The sequence below is a fragment of the Melitaea cinxia genome, chromosome 5, assembly GCF_905220565.1.
Source record: "Melitaea cinxia chromosome 5, ilMelCinx1.1, whole genome shotgun sequence".
In the NCBI taxonomy this organism is placed as follows: domain Eukaryota; kingdom Metazoa; phylum Arthropoda; class Insecta; order Lepidoptera; family Nymphalidae; genus Melitaea; species Melitaea cinxia.
Window position 1 is genome coordinate 14358789 of NC_059398.1, and position 24090 is coordinate 14382878.

General features: G+C 31.0%; 2 protein-coding genes across 2 annotated transcripts; both read left to right on the top strand.

Annotated features, from left to right (window-relative positions):
• The first annotated feature begins 8287 nt into the window (after window positions 1-8287).
• LOC123654070 (alcohol dehydrogenase-like) lies at window positions 8288-12562 on the top strand. The gene is made up of 5 exons (XM_045590030.1): window positions 8288-8383; window positions 8782-9021; window positions 10382-10558; window positions 10816-10973; window positions 12352-12562. The coding sequence occupies exons 1-5, from the start codon at window positions 8288-8290 to the stop codon at window positions 12488-12490; spliced, it is 810 nt and encodes a 269-aa protein (XP_045445986.1). The 3' UTR covers window positions 12491-12562.
• Window positions 12563-16731: 4169 nt separating this feature from the next.
• LOC123653669 (15-hydroxyprostaglandin dehydrogenase [NAD(+)]-like) lies at window positions 16732-22744 on the top strand. The gene is made up of 5 exons (XM_045589663.1): window positions 16732-16966; window positions 17929-18168; window positions 20297-20473; window positions 21141-21301; window positions 22505-22744. Exons 1-5 carry the CDS (start codon window positions 16871-16873, stop codon window positions 22641-22643), a joined length of 813 nt encoding a protein of 270 aa, XP_045445619.1. The 5' UTR covers window positions 16732-16870; the 3' UTR covers window positions 22644-22744.
• The last annotated feature ends 1346 nt before the right edge of the window (window positions 22745-24090 follow it).

Consider the following 24090-nt stretch of genomic DNA (forward strand, 5'->3'; position numbering starts at 1 on the left):
GGTGCAAACCTTTCAGTTAGCAAGTTTCAAATGAGTATGATTTTTGAAGTAATGTTCTATACTTAAAAGAGATCTTTTGAAACGCCTGTAATTAGGGTTCTATGCGCAAAATGGTAAAATTTGAAACCTTATTATGTATCTCGATTGCTTATTTATTCGTTTGGCATAAAAATACTACTTCTAAATTTATTTTCGTGGTAGTTTGTATAGTGCTATAAAACGCAAATGTACGAACTAAACGTGCAAAAAAGATTGCGATCATATTCTATCTATCTCTCTTTTTAACTTATCGTAGTCTACTGCTGGACTAAGACAACGCCAAGCTTCCGGCAAATATCCCGCTATTTCGCAATCCTCATCCAGCTTCCACCAGCGAGTATGTAGATCTTCGGTCTAGTTTTCGGTTCCTGCAATAAGACTTAAAGTTTGTTGTACGAAACATGTGGTATAAAAATTCAAATCACACTTGGCCTATTTATTTGGGAAACCTTCTAAATGACGACGAATAATATGATACTAATCCTATAATGTACGTCATAGTATAGATCAAAATGTCAGTGGTCAAAAATATTTCTCATTTCGGGTGGTCAATTTTTTTTATGTTAACTCTGAGTTTTAGTGCATATATATAGCCTGATTCTTATTGGCGATCGACGCTGAAATGTTTTTACTTAAAATATGCAGATATTTTATTACTGTCTGAAATATCACTATATTCATATATCACTGTCCAAAATATTATAATCGGTTCATTGCTGCATACGAATTGAAGTTTATTTGAGCGTTACCTATTGCATAAATTTTACATATTGAGTATTAATCTTATGTGTCGAAAATGTTTATCAAATCTCAGCGCTTTTGATGTGTTACATAATATTCTTCTATTTTATTGAGAAAATTTAAAATTTAAAATACAACTTAAAAAAAAAAAAAAAAAAAAAAACATCTTTAAAATAACAATGGGAATGAAATTAAGATACTAAAGTCGGAGTACGATTAGTACTAAGCTCGCAAGGAAAATCAAAGAAAGTGACTAGTGTAGCTACGGATTTTTAATAAAATCCAATAACTTATTAACAATGTGTTATTGGGTGCTAGTTTACTTGTTACTAAATATTTATGTTATTTATGTATTTATTAATTATAATTGTTGCATAGATACAGTGAAAAAGATTTAAATAGTAAAACAAAACCACTGTCTTCAGGTCTTAGTGTCTGATTCACACGATTTCCTCCTCATTTTCTTTCATACCACAGCTTCATATCATTTCTTATAGAATAAACTCCGAAAATAAAACGCGATTCGTTAAGCGCAAAACTCTTAAATAAGACTGCTGAATAAATTCGTCTTTTTTTGTAAGTTTTCTTTGGAAGGTTCTTATGGAAATGTGGCGTATCCACATAATTATATAGACTTTTTATATAGAAATAATAATGAAACCGCAATTCTTGTTTATATTTTGTTTATCAAAATATTCTTTAGATAGATGTCAAGAATTTGTATTTTGAATCCTTCTTAATAATTTATGTTTTACAATTTATTAATTATATTTTATATTTTACTATGTGCACTTTATTGTTTTTTATATTATTACTAGCTGTGCCCGCGGCTTCGCCCGCGTTGAAATCAGTGTATCCCAAAGTTTTCCCGGCAAACTTCTAGTGAAACTGTCATCAAAATCGTCTTAGCCGTTTCGTAAACCTTCGTCTTGAAGCCCTCTCTCCATTAGTGAAATTACATGATTCGTTTAGTAGATTTAGAGCGAAACGATCACATATACTTTTGGGAACTTTGTTTTATAATACACTAACTGTTGCCCGCGAAGACATCCGCGTGAAGCGCGCGTCGCGTCGTACAAAATGGTTCGTTAAATTCGTCAGAATTGTGGTATGAAATAATGTAGTAATAATATGGTATTGTAGCGTAAATATGCTTAAAATATACTGCATGCAATTTAGTTTTTAATATGGTTCTACGTAAATATATATTTTTTTTTTTTAAATATATAGACTAGCGCTTGACTGCGATTTCACCTGAAGGCAAGTGAAGATGCAGCCTAAGGTGGTGCGCGCTTGCCTAGAAGATGCCTATTCACTCTTGATTTAAAGATACCCAAGTTATAGTTAGCGTTTATACCCAAGTTATAGTTAGCGTTATTTATAGCGTTTATATATGCAACGGAATAGCGTAACGCACGCTCCTCCGTGACGACAGGGGTAAATAAAAGAGTATTCTAGTAACGTAAAAGGTTAGATATTGTAAAAATATCTTTTTTTGTACTACTTATAAGTGATCAATATAAATGTTTCCCTAACACATAGGGTTGCAAACGCGGCTATTTTCCTTTAAACCGACCCTGCTGTATATGTTTCATACAAACTATCAACCCCAATTAACCCTTTAGTACCATAATAAGAAAACCAGGATTTGATGATGGGATCCCAGAGAAATCGAGGGAAACTCTTGAAAATCTGCAATAACTTTTTACTGGGTGTACCGATTTTGATATTTTTTTTTTGTTGGAAAGAAGATATCCCTAGTTTAGGACCATGATAAGGAAACCAGGATCTGATGATGGGATCCCAGAAAAATCGAGGAAAACTCTTGAAAATCCGCAATAACTTTTTACTGGGTGTACCAATTTTAATAATTTTTAATTTAATCGAAAGCTGATGTTTGTCATGTGGTTACATCTAAATTTTATTGTGATCTGGTAACTACTTTTTGAATAATCTTTGATAACGCGTAGTTACTTGACTATTTTAAATTTTGGTAAAGCTTTAGATTAGGTAAAACCGAATTTCGGGACCGTGGGGGGTTGGGGGGGGAGAGGGTATATGAGCATGAGTGAGCGTGCTTTCGCACGCAAGGGCGGAAGGGCTGCACTTCCCGCAGCGCCGGAGCCAAGCGTTCCTCTAACTTTCGAAATTCTTCTTCTAACCTCAAAACTTTAACCATGGATATCTCCATAACCATGGGGTTCCGAGGTGTGACAGTGGTACCAGGGGTAGCGTTCCCCACCCTCTCCCCCCCCAACCCCCCACGGTCCCGAAATTCGGTTTTACCTAATCTAGATCTTAGCCTAAATTTTTTTGTCGATCTACGTTGTATCGTATCGTGTACTCGTTGATGTAATTGAAGTCGGCTTTTTTTCGTTTGCGAGCAAACACAATTATTTGCTTAGCCAACAGTTGTTTACACCGATTCATAAATGTTTAGCATTGAGAAATAACACATCACACATAAACGCAACAACCGCTTATAGGCTAACACCAATAAGGATAATATATACATAAATCAAATAAAAGAATGTAAGCATATAAGTGTTTTACAAAAAAAAAAAAAATTCAACGTCTCGTTGTAAGCTTATACTTACACAAATTATGGTTGCATCAGATAATACAATAAATAAGTAATAATCAATTAATATCAAAAAAGTTTTAGAATTACATCAAATCACATCATAATATCATCATTACAATATAACAGTTTCACAATTGGTAGAAATCGGTGTGAATAAAAATTGATTCATGAATATAGTAAAAAAAGAACAGCAACGCACAACAACAAGACACAACTCTTTACGTTTCACAATTTACAGAACATAATAAATATTTTAAAGAAACTATGTCACATAACAAATTAAAACTTAACAAGATCAACAAATCGCATTTCATTAACAAAGTAACTGACATTACATAAAAATAATCTTATTGGTGGGTAGAATGTAAGCAGCAGTGATAGAAAGTGTGTACTTTGTAGACAAAACATGCATAAAAAACGACTAGATATGACACGGCACTTAAGAATGACACTGTAATACATAAAAATAAATCTTTTTTCCTCTTCTGCCTTTGCTATTTACAATTTCAAATTCCATTTATTCATCCCTTTCTCTTCTCATTCATTGTTATAATGAAGATTCATAACTCAAGTGAAAAAAAAGAAAGAAAAAAACAATAAAATATAATGTAGTTTATGAGGTTTATTTATTCATCCTAGATTCATTAATTACTATATCGAATAACGTATGTTTAGAATGAAATCACTTTTGTCTAAAACAATGGCAGCAAAAATTTAAATTAATAGTTTATCTCTGCATGCATAACAGTTTCATACTACACCGAAAACAATACTTAAAATTAAAAAATTTAAAAATGAAAAAAAATATCTAGAAATTGGACTTTAAATACTGCCATACAGCTCTATAGAACTGAAAACCTCGTCCTTTTTTGGAAATCGTTTAAAAAACCATAAATAATTACATTGGGAAAAAATAAGAGCATAATAATCGTTTTTACTCGATCTTAAGGAGTTTACGTCGAGGTGGTAAATATTTACTTAAAGTTTTTTGTTAAAATATATTTATGATGATATAGAAAATTAAAATAAAAATTAAAAATAATATTAAAAAAAAAAAAAACGAATTTCGTTATTTTTTTATCGCCTCAGCGTGTGAAATAAGAGAAGTTTTGTTTTCAATATAATAAACATCATTAAAACGGGACAATTTATTCAATTAGCTTTAATTACCATAATATATTGCAATATACTTATGTATATTAACATTTTATGTAAAGTCGTTCATGTTAAGCCTAAGTCTTGTTAAAAACGATTACGTACGTGAGAAGCCCTCCAAAATACATTTTATATTACTTTTTGGTTAATGTTACTATAATATACCTTCTAATTTGTATTACTATAATTAGTTTGCCAAAGACTAAAAACAGCGCAACGGTGGCTGTTGCGCTGCCGGCTGCGAGTTCAATCCCCGTACATGACGGACATTTTTATTGGCCATACAGATGTTTGCCGTAGTCTGGGTGTTGGTGCAGGTCCTTGTAAGTCTCCCCATCGTGCCTCGAAGAGCACGTTAAACCGTTGGTCCCGGTCATGTACACCTGATAGCGATCATTATTCATAATAGGGAATATATCTGCCAACTTGCATTGGCGGATTAAGCTCTGAACATTCTCTTACATGGAGTAAGAGGCCTATACACAGCTGTTGGATATTACAGGCTAAAGCGTAAGCGTAAAGACTAAAATAATAATGACGATTCCAAAGTACCTTTGAAGTGCAGAAAAAAATTTTTTTTTTTCTTTTCTTATTATTATTTTATGAATTTCGGGTTGATAGTGTGATTACAGTTAATTAATTTAATAAATTAAAAATGTTCTCTTGATATATTCTGTCCTCGATCCACGAAAGGATAAAAAACTTGATTTGAATAATTTTACATAAAATACGTGTATTTAGTTTTAAAACATACATTTGATATATAATTTTATTTACATACCTGCGTCATAGGAATATTTAGATAATAAATATGCAATACCACCTTATGGTGTGCTTAGTAATAACTGATATGATTGTTGATAGCTGCATAGTTACTTATTGAACAAGTAGAAAATTTACAAATTATATATTATGTGCGCTTAAATATTATTGTTTTATCCTTACTTAGCTAGCCCGTAAATGTTATTTTTCATTCAGTTTTTTTACCTAGGTGTGTATAAAAGAACTAACCTTCTTTAAAAAATAACGAAACTACTCGAAACAACATATTTAAAGGAATTTCTTAAGAAAAATCCAAGCGTACAATTTCGTTTCTTATTATATCGTATCTATGAATTATCTTTATCTGAACATCTTTATCATTCTAAAAAAAATAAATGTGTTTGAAAAGTAGGGATTATTCATCCTTATAAAATTTATCCTATTCACGTTTTTTATTTTAATAGTATACTATGATGATACCATGTTGTATATATAATATTTTTTCTTTTATTTATATTATTTTTTATAAATAATATAAATAGAATTTTGGTTGAATTTTAGAAATACCCTAACTGATCCATATTATTATAATTGTGGAGACATGCGCTTTCACGTTTTACAAAATTAAGTGAAAGAGTTCCTTACAGATTGTTTAGTCTTTGTCACTAAAAATATTCATGATACATTTGGGTACAAAGAATTTACACGTCACATATACTTACTTTTAATTAGACCTAAACGTTTTCGTTGAGGTCACCGAGGCGAATAATTCACAAACTATTTTAAAACAATTAAATGAGAATTTTTTTTACAAATTTTTTATATTTTAAGCGGTTCCAAAATTTTTTTTTTTGATCCTATATTACGAAATCCCAAAGCAGTTTCTGATGTCGCCGATCCAAATAAAAGAAAAATATATGTATGTATATATATATATACATACATTTTAACAGTAATAAAAACGTCGTCTAAAAATTTAAAGTCTAAAATTACGAAATGCATAAAATTGGCATTATAATTAATTGCATGAAATTATACATAAATAACAAAATAAATGTATCCATTGATAAATATAATTATAATTATAAAATATAATTCAAAATTAAAGGGCATTCTTTCGAAAATATTACCTATACCAAGTTTACTTAAACAATGTATTATTTGTTATTTTTCAATTGCTGTTTCACTCCAACTACTATTATTGACAGTAAATTTACACATAAAGGCAAATCTAGAAATGAGTAGAAATATAAACTAATTAAGTCATGGAAAAAAAATAGTCAAGGATCTATTGACTATATAACAGAAGCGTTAAATCCTAATGAGTATACCTTAATTCTAGAATGTAGATTTTTTTTTTTTTTGTCAAAAGGAGTCGTTATCAAGTGTTAACTGTAACTGACGATTTTGTAATCACTTCCAAACTCTCTAGAATGACCCACAAAAAGATATATTTAGAAAAAAACCTTGTAGAAATATATCCAGTGAAGAATGATGATATGAAAGATGACGATGATGATGAATAAGATGGAAAATGAGTAAATTAATTATTATTATCTATGCATTTAATATAAAAGGCACTTCAGACATCCTTTAAGTGGGGTTGTATTTAAATTACATGAATGATTAAAAGGTTTAAAATTATTTTATAATATATATGGTTTTTTCATAATGTAAGTGATCATAAAATGAATCTGCCAAAACGCTGTATTAATAATAATAAAAAAAATATAGGCCATTTCATCAAATGTTGATATTCAATATTAATATATCTGGGTAATATACAAATATACAATAACATATCTGCGTAAAAAGCATTAATTTATTTTGAGCACTAAATATTTATCTTCTGCTTTCTTATAAATAAATGCTCGCTTTACAAAGCTATCAAATAATGTGAATTTCCACGTGTATGGAGAAGAGAGATAACCTATCCGACCCGATTTCAATCGGAGCAGAAAAAGAAACCAAACTGTTATATTGCATCTATACACACCTACAGGTTTATTCCTTTTTTAATTTTGTATCGTTTTATAAATAACTCACGAATGTTATAAAATAATGGAAAGAATAAGAATAAATAAATATAAAGAAAAAAAATGTTTAAATAAGGCCTTGTAAAAACAGTCGTCACGAACGTATGCTTATGCTTTACGTGTCAGAATAATTAATTAGGTAATTATAGCCTTTTGGCGTTTTAAACCTTATCTAACATTTTAATTAGTAATTAAAGTAAGTTAAAATTCTGCTTACGTGCATAGTACAAAATTGTTTTTGTTATTTTATTATTATTATTTTTTTTAAGAAATCTACGTGTAACCTATTTGGTCAACTTTATTTAACCACATAAGAATTTTTCACGGAGAAGTTACTTTTACTAGGTGTTTCTTCGATTACCTTTAGTTTCATTTTGCTTTATATTTCCTATAAAACTGATAGACATAAACTTTGAAAGAAAGGTGGCCAACCAGGGCTGCCAATTGCATTAAAGCATAAGTTTTCTAAAATCTTTTTACATTACCTAATCTATAAGAGTTGTTTTATTATATGATTTGAATTTTACAATAGTATTTGTATAAAATATACTTAAAAAATTCACACAAGTAGTCTTAAAAAATATCAATTAAATACATTATAATATAAATTTTGGATGAAACTAAATACGCTCTTATCTATACCTAATAAAAGAGAAAGCACAATACAGAGCTCCGATGATTAGAAAGCGTGATAAAAGAAATAATTGAATGTCAATGTACGTAATTAAACAATTCACAGTGCTATTAAAATATATATTATGTACATTAACATAGTCTGAATATATAAACTGAACTTATCAATTATTTTGATCAATTAATTAATTAATTAAGTAAATTATCAATTCTTAATTGTTATATAAAGACGGTAATGTAATTATTACTAAGTCAATTGATTGTTACAATTGCAAAACGTACGGATCTCGAACGATCTATTTTACTTTTTCACACGCGCTTTTATTGACTCGTAGTCATGTTTAGTTTGGAAAATAAATCTGTGATTGTTACCGGAGGTGCAAATGGCATCGGTGCAGTCATTGTAAAGGAATTTCTTAAGGAAAATCCAAAGGTTTAATTTTATTTCTTATTTTATGGTATCTATGAATTATCTTTTTTGTGTCTGAACGTCTTTATTATTTTAAAGGAAATAAAGGTAAACACCTTTATTTCCTTGTTTTGTGATGATAAAAGATACAGATTTTTCATCTTTGTAAATTTCTATTCATTCTATTCATATTTTCTCTTTTTTTATTGTCATATCTTTATCTTCCTATTAATTTTTTCTTTACCAAGAAGTATGCGTGATTCTTGTTTCGTCCTTTATAAATAAAAACAAAACCTTAGTTAGCATTTTAGGATAACATATGATATACAATTAATCAGGATTAGGTATGTCTTATCAACGATATAAGAATAAGTTTTCGACCCCACACTACTTAGGGTTATAATATTTTATTTATTTTCTAGCATGTTGCTATTTTGGACTTAGATGAAGATTCGGGAAAAAGACTCGAAAACAACCTTGTAACAAAATACAGTGAAGAAAAAGTAAAGTTCTATAAATGTGATGTGACAAATGATGATCAACTGATTGGTATATTCCATGAAGTTGTAAAAAAGTTTGGAGCCATTGACGTTGTTGTGAATAACGCTGATACAGTTCTTGAAACAATGGATACATACAAAAAAGAAATTGCCATTAATTATGTAAGTTGGATGGTACATATTTTAGGGTAATAAAGAAAAAATGTTGACGTAAAATTAAAAACAAAATAATTGTGTTTGCTCGCAAACGAAAAAAAAACCGACTTCAATTACATCGACGAGTAATAAATACAACGTAGATCGACGAAAAAATAGTCAAGTAACTACGCGTTATCAAAGATTACTGAAAAAGCAGTTATCAGATCTCAATAAAATTTATATGTGACCACATGACAAACATCAGCTTTCGATTAAATTAAAAAAATTATTAAAATCGGTACACCCAGTAAAAAGTTATTGCGGATTTTCAAGAGTTTCCCTCGATTTTTCTGGGATTCCATCATCAGATCCTGTTTTCCTTATCATTTTACTAAACTAGGGATATCTTCTTTCCAACAAAAAAAGAATTATCAAAATCGGTACATCCAGTAGAAAGTTATGCGGTATAATACAACGTAGGTCGACGAAAAAAGCGTCAAATAAAAACGCATTATTAGATATAACTCGAAAAGTAGTTGTTAGATCTCAAATAAATTTAAATGGGACCAATTGACACACACCACCTTTCGATTATGGTCCTTTAAAATTATTGGTCACCTAAGATAACGTTTGAAGTTACTGGCAGCAGAGATAAAATAATTTATCAGCTGGTGAATTCTCGTATTAGCAAAAGTTTAATTTAATTGTGGTTTGTCGAATTCGGTAAGTAAGAAAAAGTGGTTCTGGAACATTTGAACTTCTATGTGACAAACAAGTATGACACGACTGAAATATTTTTATATGTATCAATTTTTTTTTTACATCTTTTTTTTATATCACTAGTTCGGCAAACAAGCGTACGGCTCACCTGATGGTAAGCGATTACCGTAGCTTATAGACGCCTGCAACACCAGAAGCATCGCAAGCGCGTTGCCGACCATACCCAATCCCCCCCCAGGAGCTCTGGTTGTCCATCGGTTGACTTTTGATCTTAACATCTGGCGTTAATTTTTTATGTATGACTATACTGTTAGTTTTGAAAATTAAATTATTTTCTGTATGTAAATCGGATTATGCTGTTCAATATTCATGCACTTTTTTGAAAGCTTGAGTTTTACTTGATAGCCTACACTATTTTTTTTTAAATTCTGCAGACTTTCATCTTCATTAGTGCCTTTGATTAACTACTGTATACGTTCTGAAGAAACTTGTAATGACTTAATTAGTAAATTTACACGAACAACGATATAATTATCTTATTAAAATGAACCTGTTTCAAAGAGTGCAGCTCTTGACGAGGTATCAGCAATGTACACTACTACGTGTTAGGATAGGCATCATTAGGATAAATAAGATAAATAGTCCTTTTTTAATTTATTTCCAGACTGCAGTAGTGACGTCGACATTAAAAGCCTTGCAACTAATGCGAGTCGATCAAGGAGGGAAAGGAGGAACAATTATTAATATTTCGTCCCTTTGTGCTCTAATGCAAAGATCTCCATTTTTATTTGTATATGCGTCGACTAAAAGCGCAGTACTTCATTTTAGTAACTGTATTGGGGTAAGACATACATTTTCGAAAAAGTAAAATTTTATTAGCATCTTGCGTATTTTTATTAAGAAACAGTTAAGTAGTCTTGCGACTAAGAATCACTGGGTTGCCTGAAAAAAATTGGTAATCAGCCATAAATACGCTCAATACCAGTATGATACATTATCTGTAACTATGTTTAATCATGTATTATTGTGTACAATACAGTAGATTTAAATGAAAACAAACGTAATAAATTATATAAAATAAATTTGAAATGATTACAGAATGAAAAATATTTTAACCACACCAATGTTCGTGTATTGACAATGTGTTTAGGATACACGGATACTGATACATTAATCAAGTATAATACATTCGATGATATTATAGATGAAGTATTGAGTACCACCATAGAGACGTTAAAAAATAACAAGTCACAATCGTAAGTACTTCATAAATCTAATATAAGGAGAATCACTAACTAAAAATATCCAACCTAATAATTTCTTCAAATTTTAGAATTTTCTCTCTCTCTCTCTCTTGTCGGTCCCTCATGTCTGAGGATCGTGGTCAGCATCAGGGTTGCATCTGGAGCGGATGATGTGCCTCCACCGGTCTCTGTCCATGGCGTCTCTTACGACCGTGTATAACCTAGTGGCAGATGAGTTCTTGACCTGGTCTACCCATCTCGTTGGTGAACGACCGCGCGATCTTTTGCCGTCCGTTTTCCCAACCACAATCAGTCTCTCCAGATTTTTATCGCCTCTGCGCATCGTGTGGCCGAAGTACGACAAAATACGCCGTTGGCATATGGTGGACAACCTGGTTTTGATATGGAGCTGGGCCAGGATCGACGCATTAGTGCGTTTTGCAGTCCAAGGTATTCTCAGCATTCGCCTCCAGCACCATATTTCGAATGCATCAATCCTTTGCCTTTCTCGGGCCAGGATTGTCCATGTCTCAACTCCATACAGGAAGATAGGGAATACAAGGGCTCGTACCAGCCTGGTCTTGGTTCTGATACCGATTCCCCTTTTCGTCCAGATGTTGTTCAAACGCGCCATAGCATCCTTTGCAATCCCAATACGCCTTCTTATTTCGGGGACACAACTGCCGTCATTGCAGATTTGGGCACCTAGGTAAATGTAGCGATCGACGGTGTCAATGCCCGGAATGTTGACAGTATCTTTTGATAGGTTTCCGGCTCGATCCACTATCATAACCTTGGTTTTCGTTCGATTTACTTTAGAATTAGTAAATAGATTTTTAAAATTTAATAAAATTTTAAATATGAATAAAAGTGAACAATGTTTGTCTAAAATTAAAATTTATAATAAATTCAGTTTAATCTTAGACAAAGACCGATTGTATAAATGTGTTTGATTGATTGAATGTTCTGTTTTTATTCATACTTTTATAAACGAGACTCACAATTTTATCATGGTGTTGTGATTGATTGATGATTTCAGTCTGTACCATCTCACTGCTGGCCATAGGTAACTTTATCGGTGTCGGAGCTTAAACCGCCACGCTGCTCAACTACGAATATGTTCCATACTATGAGTAACGATCGTTATCGAGTGTCTATCATAGCAACAGGGACCGACAACTTACCGTACCTCAAAGATTATAAAGCTAATAATCTCGATTTTGCACATCTACAAACCTCTGCTCTTGTACGTCCTAAGGTTGGCTGGTAGAGAATGCTTTTAGCATTAAGCACACCTTTTCGTACAATTCTAAAATTTTATTTTGTAATTTTAGTGATGAAACGTACAACTTGTACTAGAGTGCTTTATTTTAATTCATAAATTTTTCAGGGCAGAAACAGTTGCACAAGGAATTGTACAAGCATACAAGGAAGGCAAAAGTGGAAGTACATGGGTAATTGACAAGGATGAAATCTCTGACGTTACCGACAATATCCATCAAGCCTACGAAATTATGTTCAAATATTAAAAATATGTAATTATTGATTGCATAAAATCAATATGTGTATAAGTAAATCACCGAAATATATATGTATGCGTAATTTTTTTTTGTTGTGGGTTCCTATTGTCATTACAAGAAATATTGAAAAAAACACACACAACTTATTCAAAATTAGTATCATCTTTTTTGATATTTAACTTCAAAAACATCTAAATTTAGACCAGTTTGAAGTACTAATTTACTGCTGTAAGTGCATGCATATACTTTGGTAACAAACAGTACACAAAAATCAACTAAAATAATATCTGATTTTTATTTTTATTTTAGTACGCCTAATTAATTACAAAACTATATGCAGTACAAATATAATATATTTTATACATACATTTATATATATGGTGTTTGACTACTAACTGCGCTCCTTCAAATAGGCTTTGTAGGTATAATAGATCACGTACCACGTGAAAAAAAAAATAGTCGCCCATTTTTAAATTTTACTTTGTTTAAATCGACCAGCTACTTTGATAGACTCGCACGTAAGCACGGCTATAATTTACAATAAAAACATTCTACGAGACAATTGTGTTTGCTAGCAAACGAAAAAAACCAACTTCAATTACATCGACAGGTAATATACAACGTTAAGTGGACGAAAAAAATTAACAAACGCACTAGTCATCACTACAATCTTCGAAGGTTTCCCTCGATTTCTCTGGCATTCTATAATCATATCCGGGATTTCCTTATCAGGGCAGCAGCCTTGGAGTGTCTTATTTCCAACAAAGAATTATCAAAATCGCTTCATAAACGACGAAGTTATTCCCGAACATACATTAAATATATATATATATATATATATATATATATATATATATATATATATATATATATATATATATATATATATATATGCGGTCGAATTGAGTAACCTCGTCCTTTTTTGAAGTGGGTTAAAAAAAATTCGTTTCCTTATGCGGTTCTTTAGTTTTATGCGACAATTAGTTAGGGACGTTTATGCAGCAGTACGTTGCCAGAGTAGAGAGAGCTCGTATTTGAAGACATTTGAATAAAAAAATTTAAAAAAAGGCTAGGATTTTTCTTTTACCTGAAACATGATATATAACACCTACAGACATTTCATTCTGTATATATAATATTAATATACCGTAGGTTTGAAATAATCTGCATTTTATTTTTAACTTAATCATTTTGTTTAAAATTATTTCATTGTCTACGTTTAATATCGTCGGTCCTGTGGTCAAGTAGCCAATCTGCAAAAACCACTTTTTTCAGGAGAGCAAAAAGAAGATTGAAATTGGTCTTGTAAATCAGAATATTTACGTATCTTTCTGAAATTTTATATCTAGTATTAAAAAATAAACGTCTTAATGTATGTGTTATAATAAATACCCGTTTCTTATTATTAATGTAAATAAAGCAGACTTTAGCATGGTCACTTTATATTTGAGTAACCTGTTCTTATGTTTTAAAGTAGCCTATGTGGTAATTAGCCTTATTTAACATGGATAATATTCAATATATAAAATGAGCTGAATGATGGTAAGTAGCCAAACTGCACTACAACAGTAACAATATTCATAAATTTTGCGGGAAATTGTAGATATTTAGGTTAGGCATTTTAAGAAAGTGAATATTTTTTGTGTGACTAGAAAATAAAATATAAACACTTGTTGAAAAAATATTTATTCGCTCGTTTTAGAATGAAATTGAAAAAAAAATGAAAAATAAAATGTTTTTTGATATATTTTATTTAAAAACGTGTGATCTGGGTGTTTGTGCAGTCTTTGTGGATCCCGCCACCGTGCCTCGGAGAGCACGTTAAGCCGTCGGTCCCGATTGTTATTATGCACACCTGATAGCGATCGTTACTCATAGTAGGGAATATATCCGCCAACTTGCATTGGAGCAGCGTGGTGGATTAAGCTCTGATCCTTCTCCTGCATGAAGAAAGAGGCCTATGCCCAGTAGTGGAATATTACAGGCAGAAGCGATGGAAAAACGTAATGAAAAATTATACAAAATAACATAAATTGTATTCTCAAGAATCTTAAAACTAAAACAGGGTTATTCGCTGTCCTCTGCAGCATTTTTTTTCTGTAGAATTATAGGCTTTGGAAGAGCGTCTCTTGTAGTTTTCGAATAAGAAAGATTAGCATAAAAGCCTACTACCTTCGGTATTTGTAAATCCGTACATAAGTTTAAGAGATCTTGTTTCTTTTTTGAAGAGATTTTAAATCGTTCTGAATACGCAGGTACCAGACATGAAATCAATTTACCTCTTCTTTTTTTCAAATTAATTTCTTTAAAGGATTCATTTTTATCGAAACTTGTTTTCATAAAAATCGTATCAGGCACTTCTTTTCTATATTTCAGCCAAAAGGCATCATTTATTCCATATTTTTGTTGTGAACTTGAAGGTTTGCTATGGAATTAGTTTGTCATTCACAAATCCTTAAAATCGTCGTGCTGTAATGACATTACGGAAAAAGATTGCGGCTTAGTTCTAGTTAGCCAAACTATCTGAGTCCAACCATCTGAAGTATACACTATAAACACACGTACTTATGTTTTTTTTTCAATTTTGTAGTGAATGCAGTCACATTCCATGTGCGTATGGCCGCTTTCAAAAAACTTGTGATCGATAACCTGCAAACTAGCATGTACTTGAATAGTTAGTTTTATCTTCATTTCGAATTGGTGGTATCTCAGCTGTAATTATATAACGCGGAATCTAATTATCTTTACAGATAAATAAAATTGGAGTGTCTGTTTGTAATATTCAAATAAACGCTTTTTACTAAATGCATATGGATGTATACACGGTACATATACCAAATTTTTTTTTACAATTTTTGTCTGTCTGTCTGTCTATCTGTATGTTTGTTGCGGCTAATCTCTGAAGCGGCTGGACCGATTTTTACGGGACTGTCACTGGCAGATAGCTGTAATAAGGAGTAACTAAGGCTACTTTTATTTTAGATTTTTATTTTATTTATTTATTTTTTTATTTTTAATGAACAATAACTATTTAGTTAAATTCCACGCGGACGAAGTTGCAGACACAGCTAGTATTTGTATAAGGTTTGCCACATGAATAAAAAGTAGATACAACTATGATAATGATACGATATGTGTTTTTTTTTTACTATTTTCGAGTCAAAATACTATGTATTGAGGTAAAATATAACAATTATAATAATGTAACAATCTAATGTTTAGTATTATGATTTATTTCACCATACAAAGTATTTAATGCTTCAGTTATGTAACTAGAGTAACTGAGGAAAAATGATCAACTGTTGAGAGAATAAAAGTAAAGTATTCAATCTGCCAGTTAGGTTAGTATAAAAATAAATAAAATCCAAGGTAAAGTATTTAATCTGCCACTTAGGCTAGTTGATCACTGTGAATTTTAGCATTATAATAAATTTGTAACAAGGTAAAGTATTCAATTTGCCACATAGGCTAGTCAAGCATTGTGATATTTTTGAAAAATGAAAATTGACCGCTTATGTCAACTAACCTATCGCCACATAGGACAATTTACTATTGCACATATTGTATGGTTCTGCATTTTGGCAAAAGGAAGATTGTCCAATTCTTGTACAATTTTAATGCTACGTTTACCATATTTTGACACAATTATGTATTAAAAAAGATATTAATATTGACATATTTAAGTCAAAAATGCCAAAATGGCAGATTGGCTACTTTACCACTGGACCGACGATATGACGGGTGTTCAGTTCATTTTCTATAACGTTACCCCTCAAAAGGTAAACAAAAAAATTGATGCACCGGAGATAAAACTGTAATCATAAATATTGAGTAAATGATAAACATTTTTTAACGAGTGTGTTTGCGAATATAACTTTTTTATAAAAGGAATGTAATTTTTTAGAATTTAAATTTTTAAACAATAGCAAACGTTTACTATAAATAAAAATACATCAAATTGAAAACTTTGCACGGCTATACATTTGAAATATTTTAGGTGTTAATTATTTAGCTATGTATAAGTCATTGCACTATACAGTTAACCCTGATTGTCTGCTGGCGTTTCACTCCTCTGAACAAAAAAAAATTAATTAATCTTATATTATTTTTAATGCAGTATGAAGAAACTTTGTTTAAAACGACTAATACAATCAGATATTTTGTAGATGCAAATACATGTATGATATTTAATAAAGTATAGTTTTTGCTAACTTATTAAGGTAACGTCATGTAGGGTATTCATATAAAAGCGCTTTGACTATAACTAAACATTTTATATACACAGCGACCGTTACAGTAGCAAGACAGATAAATAAAAAAAAACAAAGAATATTAATTATCACTATTATTGTTCAAGTGTCTTTACTCACACAATAGTTTATCATAATCATGTTTACTTTGGAAAATAAATCTGTGATTGTTACTGGAGGTGCAAACGGCATCGGTGCATCCATTGTAAAAGAATTTCTCAAGGAAAATCCAAAGGTCAGATTTTATTATTTATTTAGTGTCAAGTGTGCGCAATTATTATTGTGTTTAGTTGACTAATCGACCCTTCCAGTTATGGTGGTTTTAAAATGTATTATTATTATTTTTTTAATTAAATTGACTTAAATACTTAACGTCAGCGAAATCATCAGCTCTTTCAACGCCATTGATGATGCCATTTACTCAAAAAGTTGACGTTAAGTTGACTTTAGTTCAAATAAATTTATGTATAATTAAACCAAAATTATGCTGGTTTTTATCTTAACCAGTTGTCTATTTTTTTTTTAAGTAACTAATTCGTGGAACTGAATCGATTCTAATAACGTTTGCTGTTCCCTGTTGATTTTTCACAGCACAGAGCAGCGAATATGTAAAATTACCACAAATAATTATTCTTTTGAAGACATATTTAATATCTCTAGATCGATCCAGCCAATGGTTGTTGTTACAAATTTTGTTTCTGGAACAGTTATAAGTTTTGTCTATTAATAATTATGCTATAATTCGATTCAAATAGTCTATTGAACTTAGCTTGGCTTACAGTGTACTTGATAGTTTTATATAAGAAAAATACTTGATACGCAAATCTGTATGATAGATTATGATATTTTATATACTATCACTTACTCCACAGACTGAGCGCTCTAATGTAGTTCATGATTTTCATAACTAAAACTGGCCACTCTTTAATTTATTTTCATGCTAACCGTCAATATATTTGCAATTTGCATGTATTTGAATTGCCTAAAGAAAATTCCATATCCTTTACAACTGGATTCTTAGTTGTTTAAGTACTAGCAGCCGACAAGCATGAGAAGCTTCTAAATAAAGTTACGAATTCTATATAACTTTATATCATTATTTATACTAAGTTATTGCTTTGTCAAGCCAAAAGATGGTTTGACTTTAATATTAAGCTACCATGGTTTAATTTATAGAAAATCCAATTTGTTTTCTAGCATGTTGCCATTTTAGACATAAACGAAAAATCAGGAAAGAAACTAGAAGAAGGTTTAGCAAAAATATATACTGCAGAAAAAGTAAAGTTCTACAAATGTGATGTGACAAATGATGATCAACTGTTTGGCATATTTCATGAAGTTGCAAAAAAGTTTGGAGCCATTGATGTTGTTGTGAACAACGCTGGAATAGCTCATGAGACTATGGATACATACAAAAAAGAAATTGCTATTAATTACGTAAGTACGTATAGGACTCACGTAAAATGTTTAAGTTAAAATAAAGTCATAAATCGTTGATTTGACAAGTAAAAAATTGTTTACTGTCTCATATTCCAAAAATAAGCATATTATTTTACACATGTTTAAAATTTCTTGTGGTTATATAGACAAAATTCAAATTATTAAATAAATATTATGAATTAAGTTATTCAGTTATCATTGACTTTGTAAACCATTCCCATTATATAGAGATGACTTGGTTATACTTTTAATCTATTAGTTATTGGGGGTGAAACTCCTTATACCCTACACAGTGTTAACACAGTATTAACAGTATGTAAATTTTAATAGTATGTATCATTAACCAGATTTATTATTAGAGTGCTTTAATCAATAATCATCTTAAAGCAAATAGATTACAGTAACCCAACAGTAAAATGAGTCATAATCAAATTCTAACATGGAAATTTAATGTTATATTAGTATCTATAGTACAGTTAAATTGCCTAAAATAAATACAAATATTTTCACGAACGGTATAATTGAACACGCGGCAGCAACGCGGTAGCTATTTGCTCTGCTTCATCATTTCAGCCTATCACATTCCACTACTGGACATAGGCCTCCACAACAACTCTTGTGTTTTGCCAATAGTCACCACGCTGGGCAGGCGGGTTGGTGACCGTGCTCTGCTTCTACAACACTATAATTTCTATACAAAAATAATAAATTTTACCATATAAAATTATAATTATACGTATAAGTTAGAGGATATATAAAAAACATTATTATAACAGTTTAAGAATAAGTTATTATATGCGTTACACAATTTAATTCCGAAATAAGTAATTTAAAGGACAGCAAAAACAATGACAAACTCCATTACGAAGTTCACAAAAACTAAGCACATACGTAATGATATACGTCAACGAAAATACGGGTATAATTACCTTATTTTTATAACACATTTGTACATATTAGTTTTTTCTTTTGTTATTTTGATGGTTATAAAGCAATGTATTACAATACATAACTTAACTACGTGATAAAACAGAGTTTTATTATTCGAATAATACAAAAACTTATTATAGAACTAAATTTATTTTATATTCGTTGTATAGTACTGTTTACACACAATCCTAATACCATATTATTATTATTATTATATATAGTATTGTCAAGGTTATTTTATGATGAATATTACTTTTTATGTTTATCTAAATAACTATAAAACGAGAATTAATCTAAAAATACCTAGAATTAAAATAGCCGATCCCATTAGTAAATAGAAACATGCTTTTAATAAACACACTTCATTCATCAATTGGGTTATAAAAAGCAAAATTCAACAATCACAGTATGGCAAAATATGCATTTGATATAATCATTGTAATATTGACAATACGTATAACAGCATCCAAGAACTAACACAAGTATCTTATGTGCCATTTTTCTTTTTCACCATTAAACATCAATACGTGTGCTATAGATTTGATTGTTGATGATTTTATTAAAGACTAGCCGACCCGTGCCCACTTCGTTGGGTGTTCATTATTATTTTTGGGATGCAAATAATTATATAGTAAATTTTTTATCTCGCTCGCATTTCTCTGACTTGATTTACATATACTATTATTTTTCAGTGATTTTTTTGTTGAATAACAATAAAATATAGCCTATATCACTCTTGAATAGTGTAGCTTTCTATTAGTGAAGGAAATTTTCATGATCGGATCAGTATTTGCGAAGATTACCCCCTACAAACAAACAAAGTTAAAAACTTTACCTCTTTATAATATTAGTATAAATATATTCTTCTTTTGATGATGATGATGATGAATATTAGTATAAATGATCTAGAGGTGTAAAATTGTAAAATATGTAGCTTCAGACTAGGTAGGTCTCATAAATGTGACCATCTGTGACATGCACGGGGAGAGGTCAAAAAATCGTAAAATTCGTGTAACGTAATTTATAGTTTATAATTAAGTCTATTATATATATATTAAACTAAATGTTTAGCAGTATTACAATTAAATAGTTTGAAAATTACATTTACAAATTTTGATATTCGGATTTTTATTTTTCATATAATATTATATTTAATCACAATTAAAATAAAATTGTCGTTTTAATTGTATTACAGACTGCAGTGGTGACATCAACATTAAAGGCATTGCAACTTATGCGTGTAGATCAAGGAGGGAAGGGGGGAACAATTATTAATATTTCATCGATAGCTGCTCTTCAACAAGTATCACCATATCTGTTTGTGTATTCGTCTACTAAAAGTGCTGTACTTCATTTTAGTAATTGTATTGGGGTAAGATAATCTTAATTCAGATTTCGAAACAGTCAATCAGTTAGTCAGCTCAGCCTATTGCATTCCACTGCTGGACATAGGCCTCCCCAAGTTCGCGCCTGATATCCCGGTTTTCCGCAATCCACATCCAGCCTATACCGGTAATCTTAGGTAGATCGTCGGTCCAGCGGGCCGGAGGACGACCCACACTGCGATTGCCAAGACGCGGTCTCCACTCCAGGACATGCCTACTCCAACAGCCATGCGACACAGATGACCAGCCCATTGCCACTTCAACTTGCTAATTTTGTGGGCTATGTCAGTTAATTTCGTTCTCTCGCGGATAGTCTCATTTCTGATCCTATTTTTGAGAGAAACCCCAAACATAGTCCGTTTTATTGCACGTCGAGCGACTTTAAGCTTGTGGACTAGTTCTTTTGCCAATTCTAAACAAGTCAATTGCTAAACAAGTGAAGTCTAATATAAGTTACGAATCATATTATCACGATATAATTATTGATTAACAGAGCAATTCAGCGCGCAATTTTAGAGCAATTAATGCAAACTGAAGATGACGACGACTGATGTAGGTTAAAATATATTTATGTACATTTAAGAACTTTTTGCTTATTTTAAATAATCTATAATATTGAAGGCTAATTACGCTGCTTTATTTCAAAATTTACAGAAGGATAAATATTTTAATCACACCAATGTCCGTGTACTAACATTGTGTTTTGGAGTCACGGATACGGATATATTCCAGAAATACGATTCATTCGATGATATAATTAATAAAAATGTTTTTAAAATCATCGAATACTATAATAAAAATAACTTGATGCAATCGTAAGTACTCACTTCATACTCCTAATCCACTAGTGTTTTTTTTATATTTTTATTTACTTATTATTCAAAACTGTATTGAGTTATAATTGATAGTCAACCTTTATTACAAAACGAATATTTCAATTTGTCTTTTTACTTCTAAAACTTCTCACAATAATGGAGAAACAAAAAAAAATCTTTTATACAAATATCTTTTTTTTCGATCTAGTCGTTTCTTTAAATATTTAAAAGAAAAAAAACGTATAAAACAAAAAGGTTAAAACGTCTGATAATTGATAACTTAATAATATCTTTAATTTCTATAAGATTTGAAAAGAAAGGCTAACATCTACAATATCTACAACATACACAGACGGTCACCTGTTCCTAAAGTAAGCAACTTAATGCTTTTGTTATAAGTAACAGCCGACTGGTATAGTGACATTTTTTTTTTCGATAAACATACTTGTAAATAATACATATATAAATAAATAAATATATTACACCCATACTTGGGGTGGGAATCGAACCCACGACCCCGGAACAGAAAGCAGAGTCACTACAAACTGCGCCAACGGGCTAGTCTAGAACTTGATCACCTTCGCATTTTAGTCGAAGAATCTCCATTGATATTTCATTTTTATTAAATATTTCATATCACTCAATTATAAACTTTAAATTAAATAAATTACTTTGGAAGCAATTTCATTTCACACTAGGACCCGCCCCGGCTTCGCACGTTTGCAATGCTGATACTAAAATATACATAATAAATATACATATATATATAGCTTATAGCATGGTTATTAACATAATAACAACAGTATTCAAATATGCGTCGTTAGATTACACGTTGTTACAGAGTGCATTGAAGAAATAAAGGTTCATTGCTCGTTCCCCGTAGGTGATAGCGTGATAATATGTAGCCTATATGTTGACCCGACTTCATAATAATATTCGTGCCAAATTTGAAGTAAATACACGCAGTACTTTTTGAGTTTTTCCCGGACATACATACATACAGACAAACAGACAAAAATTCTAAAAACTATATTTTTGGCTTCGGTATCGATTGTAGATCACAAACCAAGTATTCTTTAAAAAAAATATTCAATGTACAGTTTTGACTTTCCTACAATTTTATTATATGTACAGATAATATCGTACTAGACCTCATAACATTGTATTTTAATTATTAATTTTTTTATTATCCTGTGTTTTCAGGCCGGACATAGTTGCTCAAGGGGTTGTACAAGCATACAAAGAAGGATCAAGTGGAAGCACGTGGCTCGTTGATAACAATAAGATATCTGACATCTCTGACAATATACAACAAGCCTACAAAATTATGTCAAGAATATGAAAATCTTAAACGAGCATTCTATTTATGACACACTAAAACGTAAAACTAAAAGAATAATGTATAACTTATATTATAATTATATTGTAAGCCCAGCTTATATATTCAAAGTCTTTGTTCTCAAACAAATAAACTAAAACCTTCAATTTAAATAGACAAGTAAAAGGCAAGTACGCATTATTACTGCAACTGAAAATTAGTTCTCGGATCTTGCTTAGATTTAAATAAGACCATATAACAAGCCATAACCAGCTTTCGAATAAGAAAAAAAGTGACTAGGTAATCCAAATATCTTATAACATACACACACGGCCGTCTATTCCTATGGTAAGCAACGCCGGCTGATATAAAAAAATTAAACCTATGTACAATTGTAATTACAACAAAAATATAGCATTTAATAAGTAAGGTTTTGTAGAAATATGTTTATACTTACTTTTATTAGTTTCCTTTTCAAACCTATGAAAAACTTTTAACAGTTTTTAACATGTAATAGTCTTAAGCATTAAATAAAAACATATAAAATGAGTTACTAAGAAGTCTGTACAATTATGTACTTAAAAAAAGATAGGTCACTCAGCTTATCCTGAAACCATGGGGCCAATGCAACGTTCAACAAAAGTTAAACGGTAAATCAATGTACCTTGAACCTGATATATTTTAATTAATTAAAATTAGAAGACATGTTCTCTGTGGGGTGTTACAGGCTGAATCGTGATCTGTTTACTGATTATTTATTTATTATATACTTACTACTTATACGTAACCACACAGCGGTTACGGCAGTCAGGAATATAGCTACCCCCTCTTTTCCCGTGGGTGTCTAAGGAGGCGACTAAGGAATAATACAGTTCCACTACCACCTTGGAACTGTTAAAGCTGACCGATTGCGGGATAACCATCTAACTGCTGACTTTGAAATACACAGGCCAAAGACGAGTAGCAACATCTTCGGTGCGACAAAGCCAGCCCTGCGGTCAAAAATCCGCTTAGCCAGCGTGGTGACTATAGGCAAAACACATGAGTTCACGCCATTTTTGGAGCCAACTTGTGAAGGTCTATGTCTAGAAATGGACTACGATAGGCTGGAGAAAAGTGATATATTTAGATTCGATAGTTTTAATTGTGTGTGTTAGTGTGAACATGCTTGGATCAGGAGTAATCAATTCTGAAAATTATGTTTTTTTTATTACTCTTTAAATGGTATTCGGATTAAAAGCAAGCGTACAGTTCGTCTGATGGTAAGCGAATACCGTAGAGGCCGTAGACAATGGGTGGACGCCTGCAACACTAGGAGCATTGCCAGCGCGTGAGCGACCCGATATCCGATATCCTGGCTATTAAATCGGGGGCAATCTAATGTGATGTAACCAGGAACTATTTTAATGTTGGTTGCAACTTTTACAAGTATCTATAATAAGACTTAAAAGTTACGACTGACACACTGACA

Excerpts from the sequence above, each read along its gene's own strand:
- LOC123653669 (XM_045589663.1), top strand. The coding sequence starts at position 16,871 with ATGTTTACTTTGGAAAATAAATCTGTGATTGTTACTGGAGGTGCAAAC. Across the intron at positions 18,169-20,296 it reads AAGAAATTGCTATTAATTAC|ACTGCAGTGGTGACATCAAC; the intron begins GTAAGTACGTAT and ends ATTGTATTACAG. Across the intron at positions 20,474-21,140 it reads ATTTTAGTAATTGTATTGGG|AAGGATAAATATTTTAATCA; the intron begins GTAAGATAATCT and ends CAAAATTTACAG.
- LOC123654070 (XM_045590030.1), top strand. The coding sequence starts at position 8,288 with ATGTTTAGTTTGGAAAATAAATCTGTGATTGTTACCGGAGGTGCAAAT. Across the intron at positions 10,559-10,815 it reads ATTTTAGTAACTGTATTGGG|AATGAAAAATATTTTAACCA; the intron begins GTAAGACATACA and ends AAATGATTACAG. Across the intron at positions 10,974-12,351 it reads AAAAATAACAAGTCACAATC|GGCAGAAACAGTTGCACAAG; the intron begins GTAAGTACTTCA and ends TAAATTTTTCAG.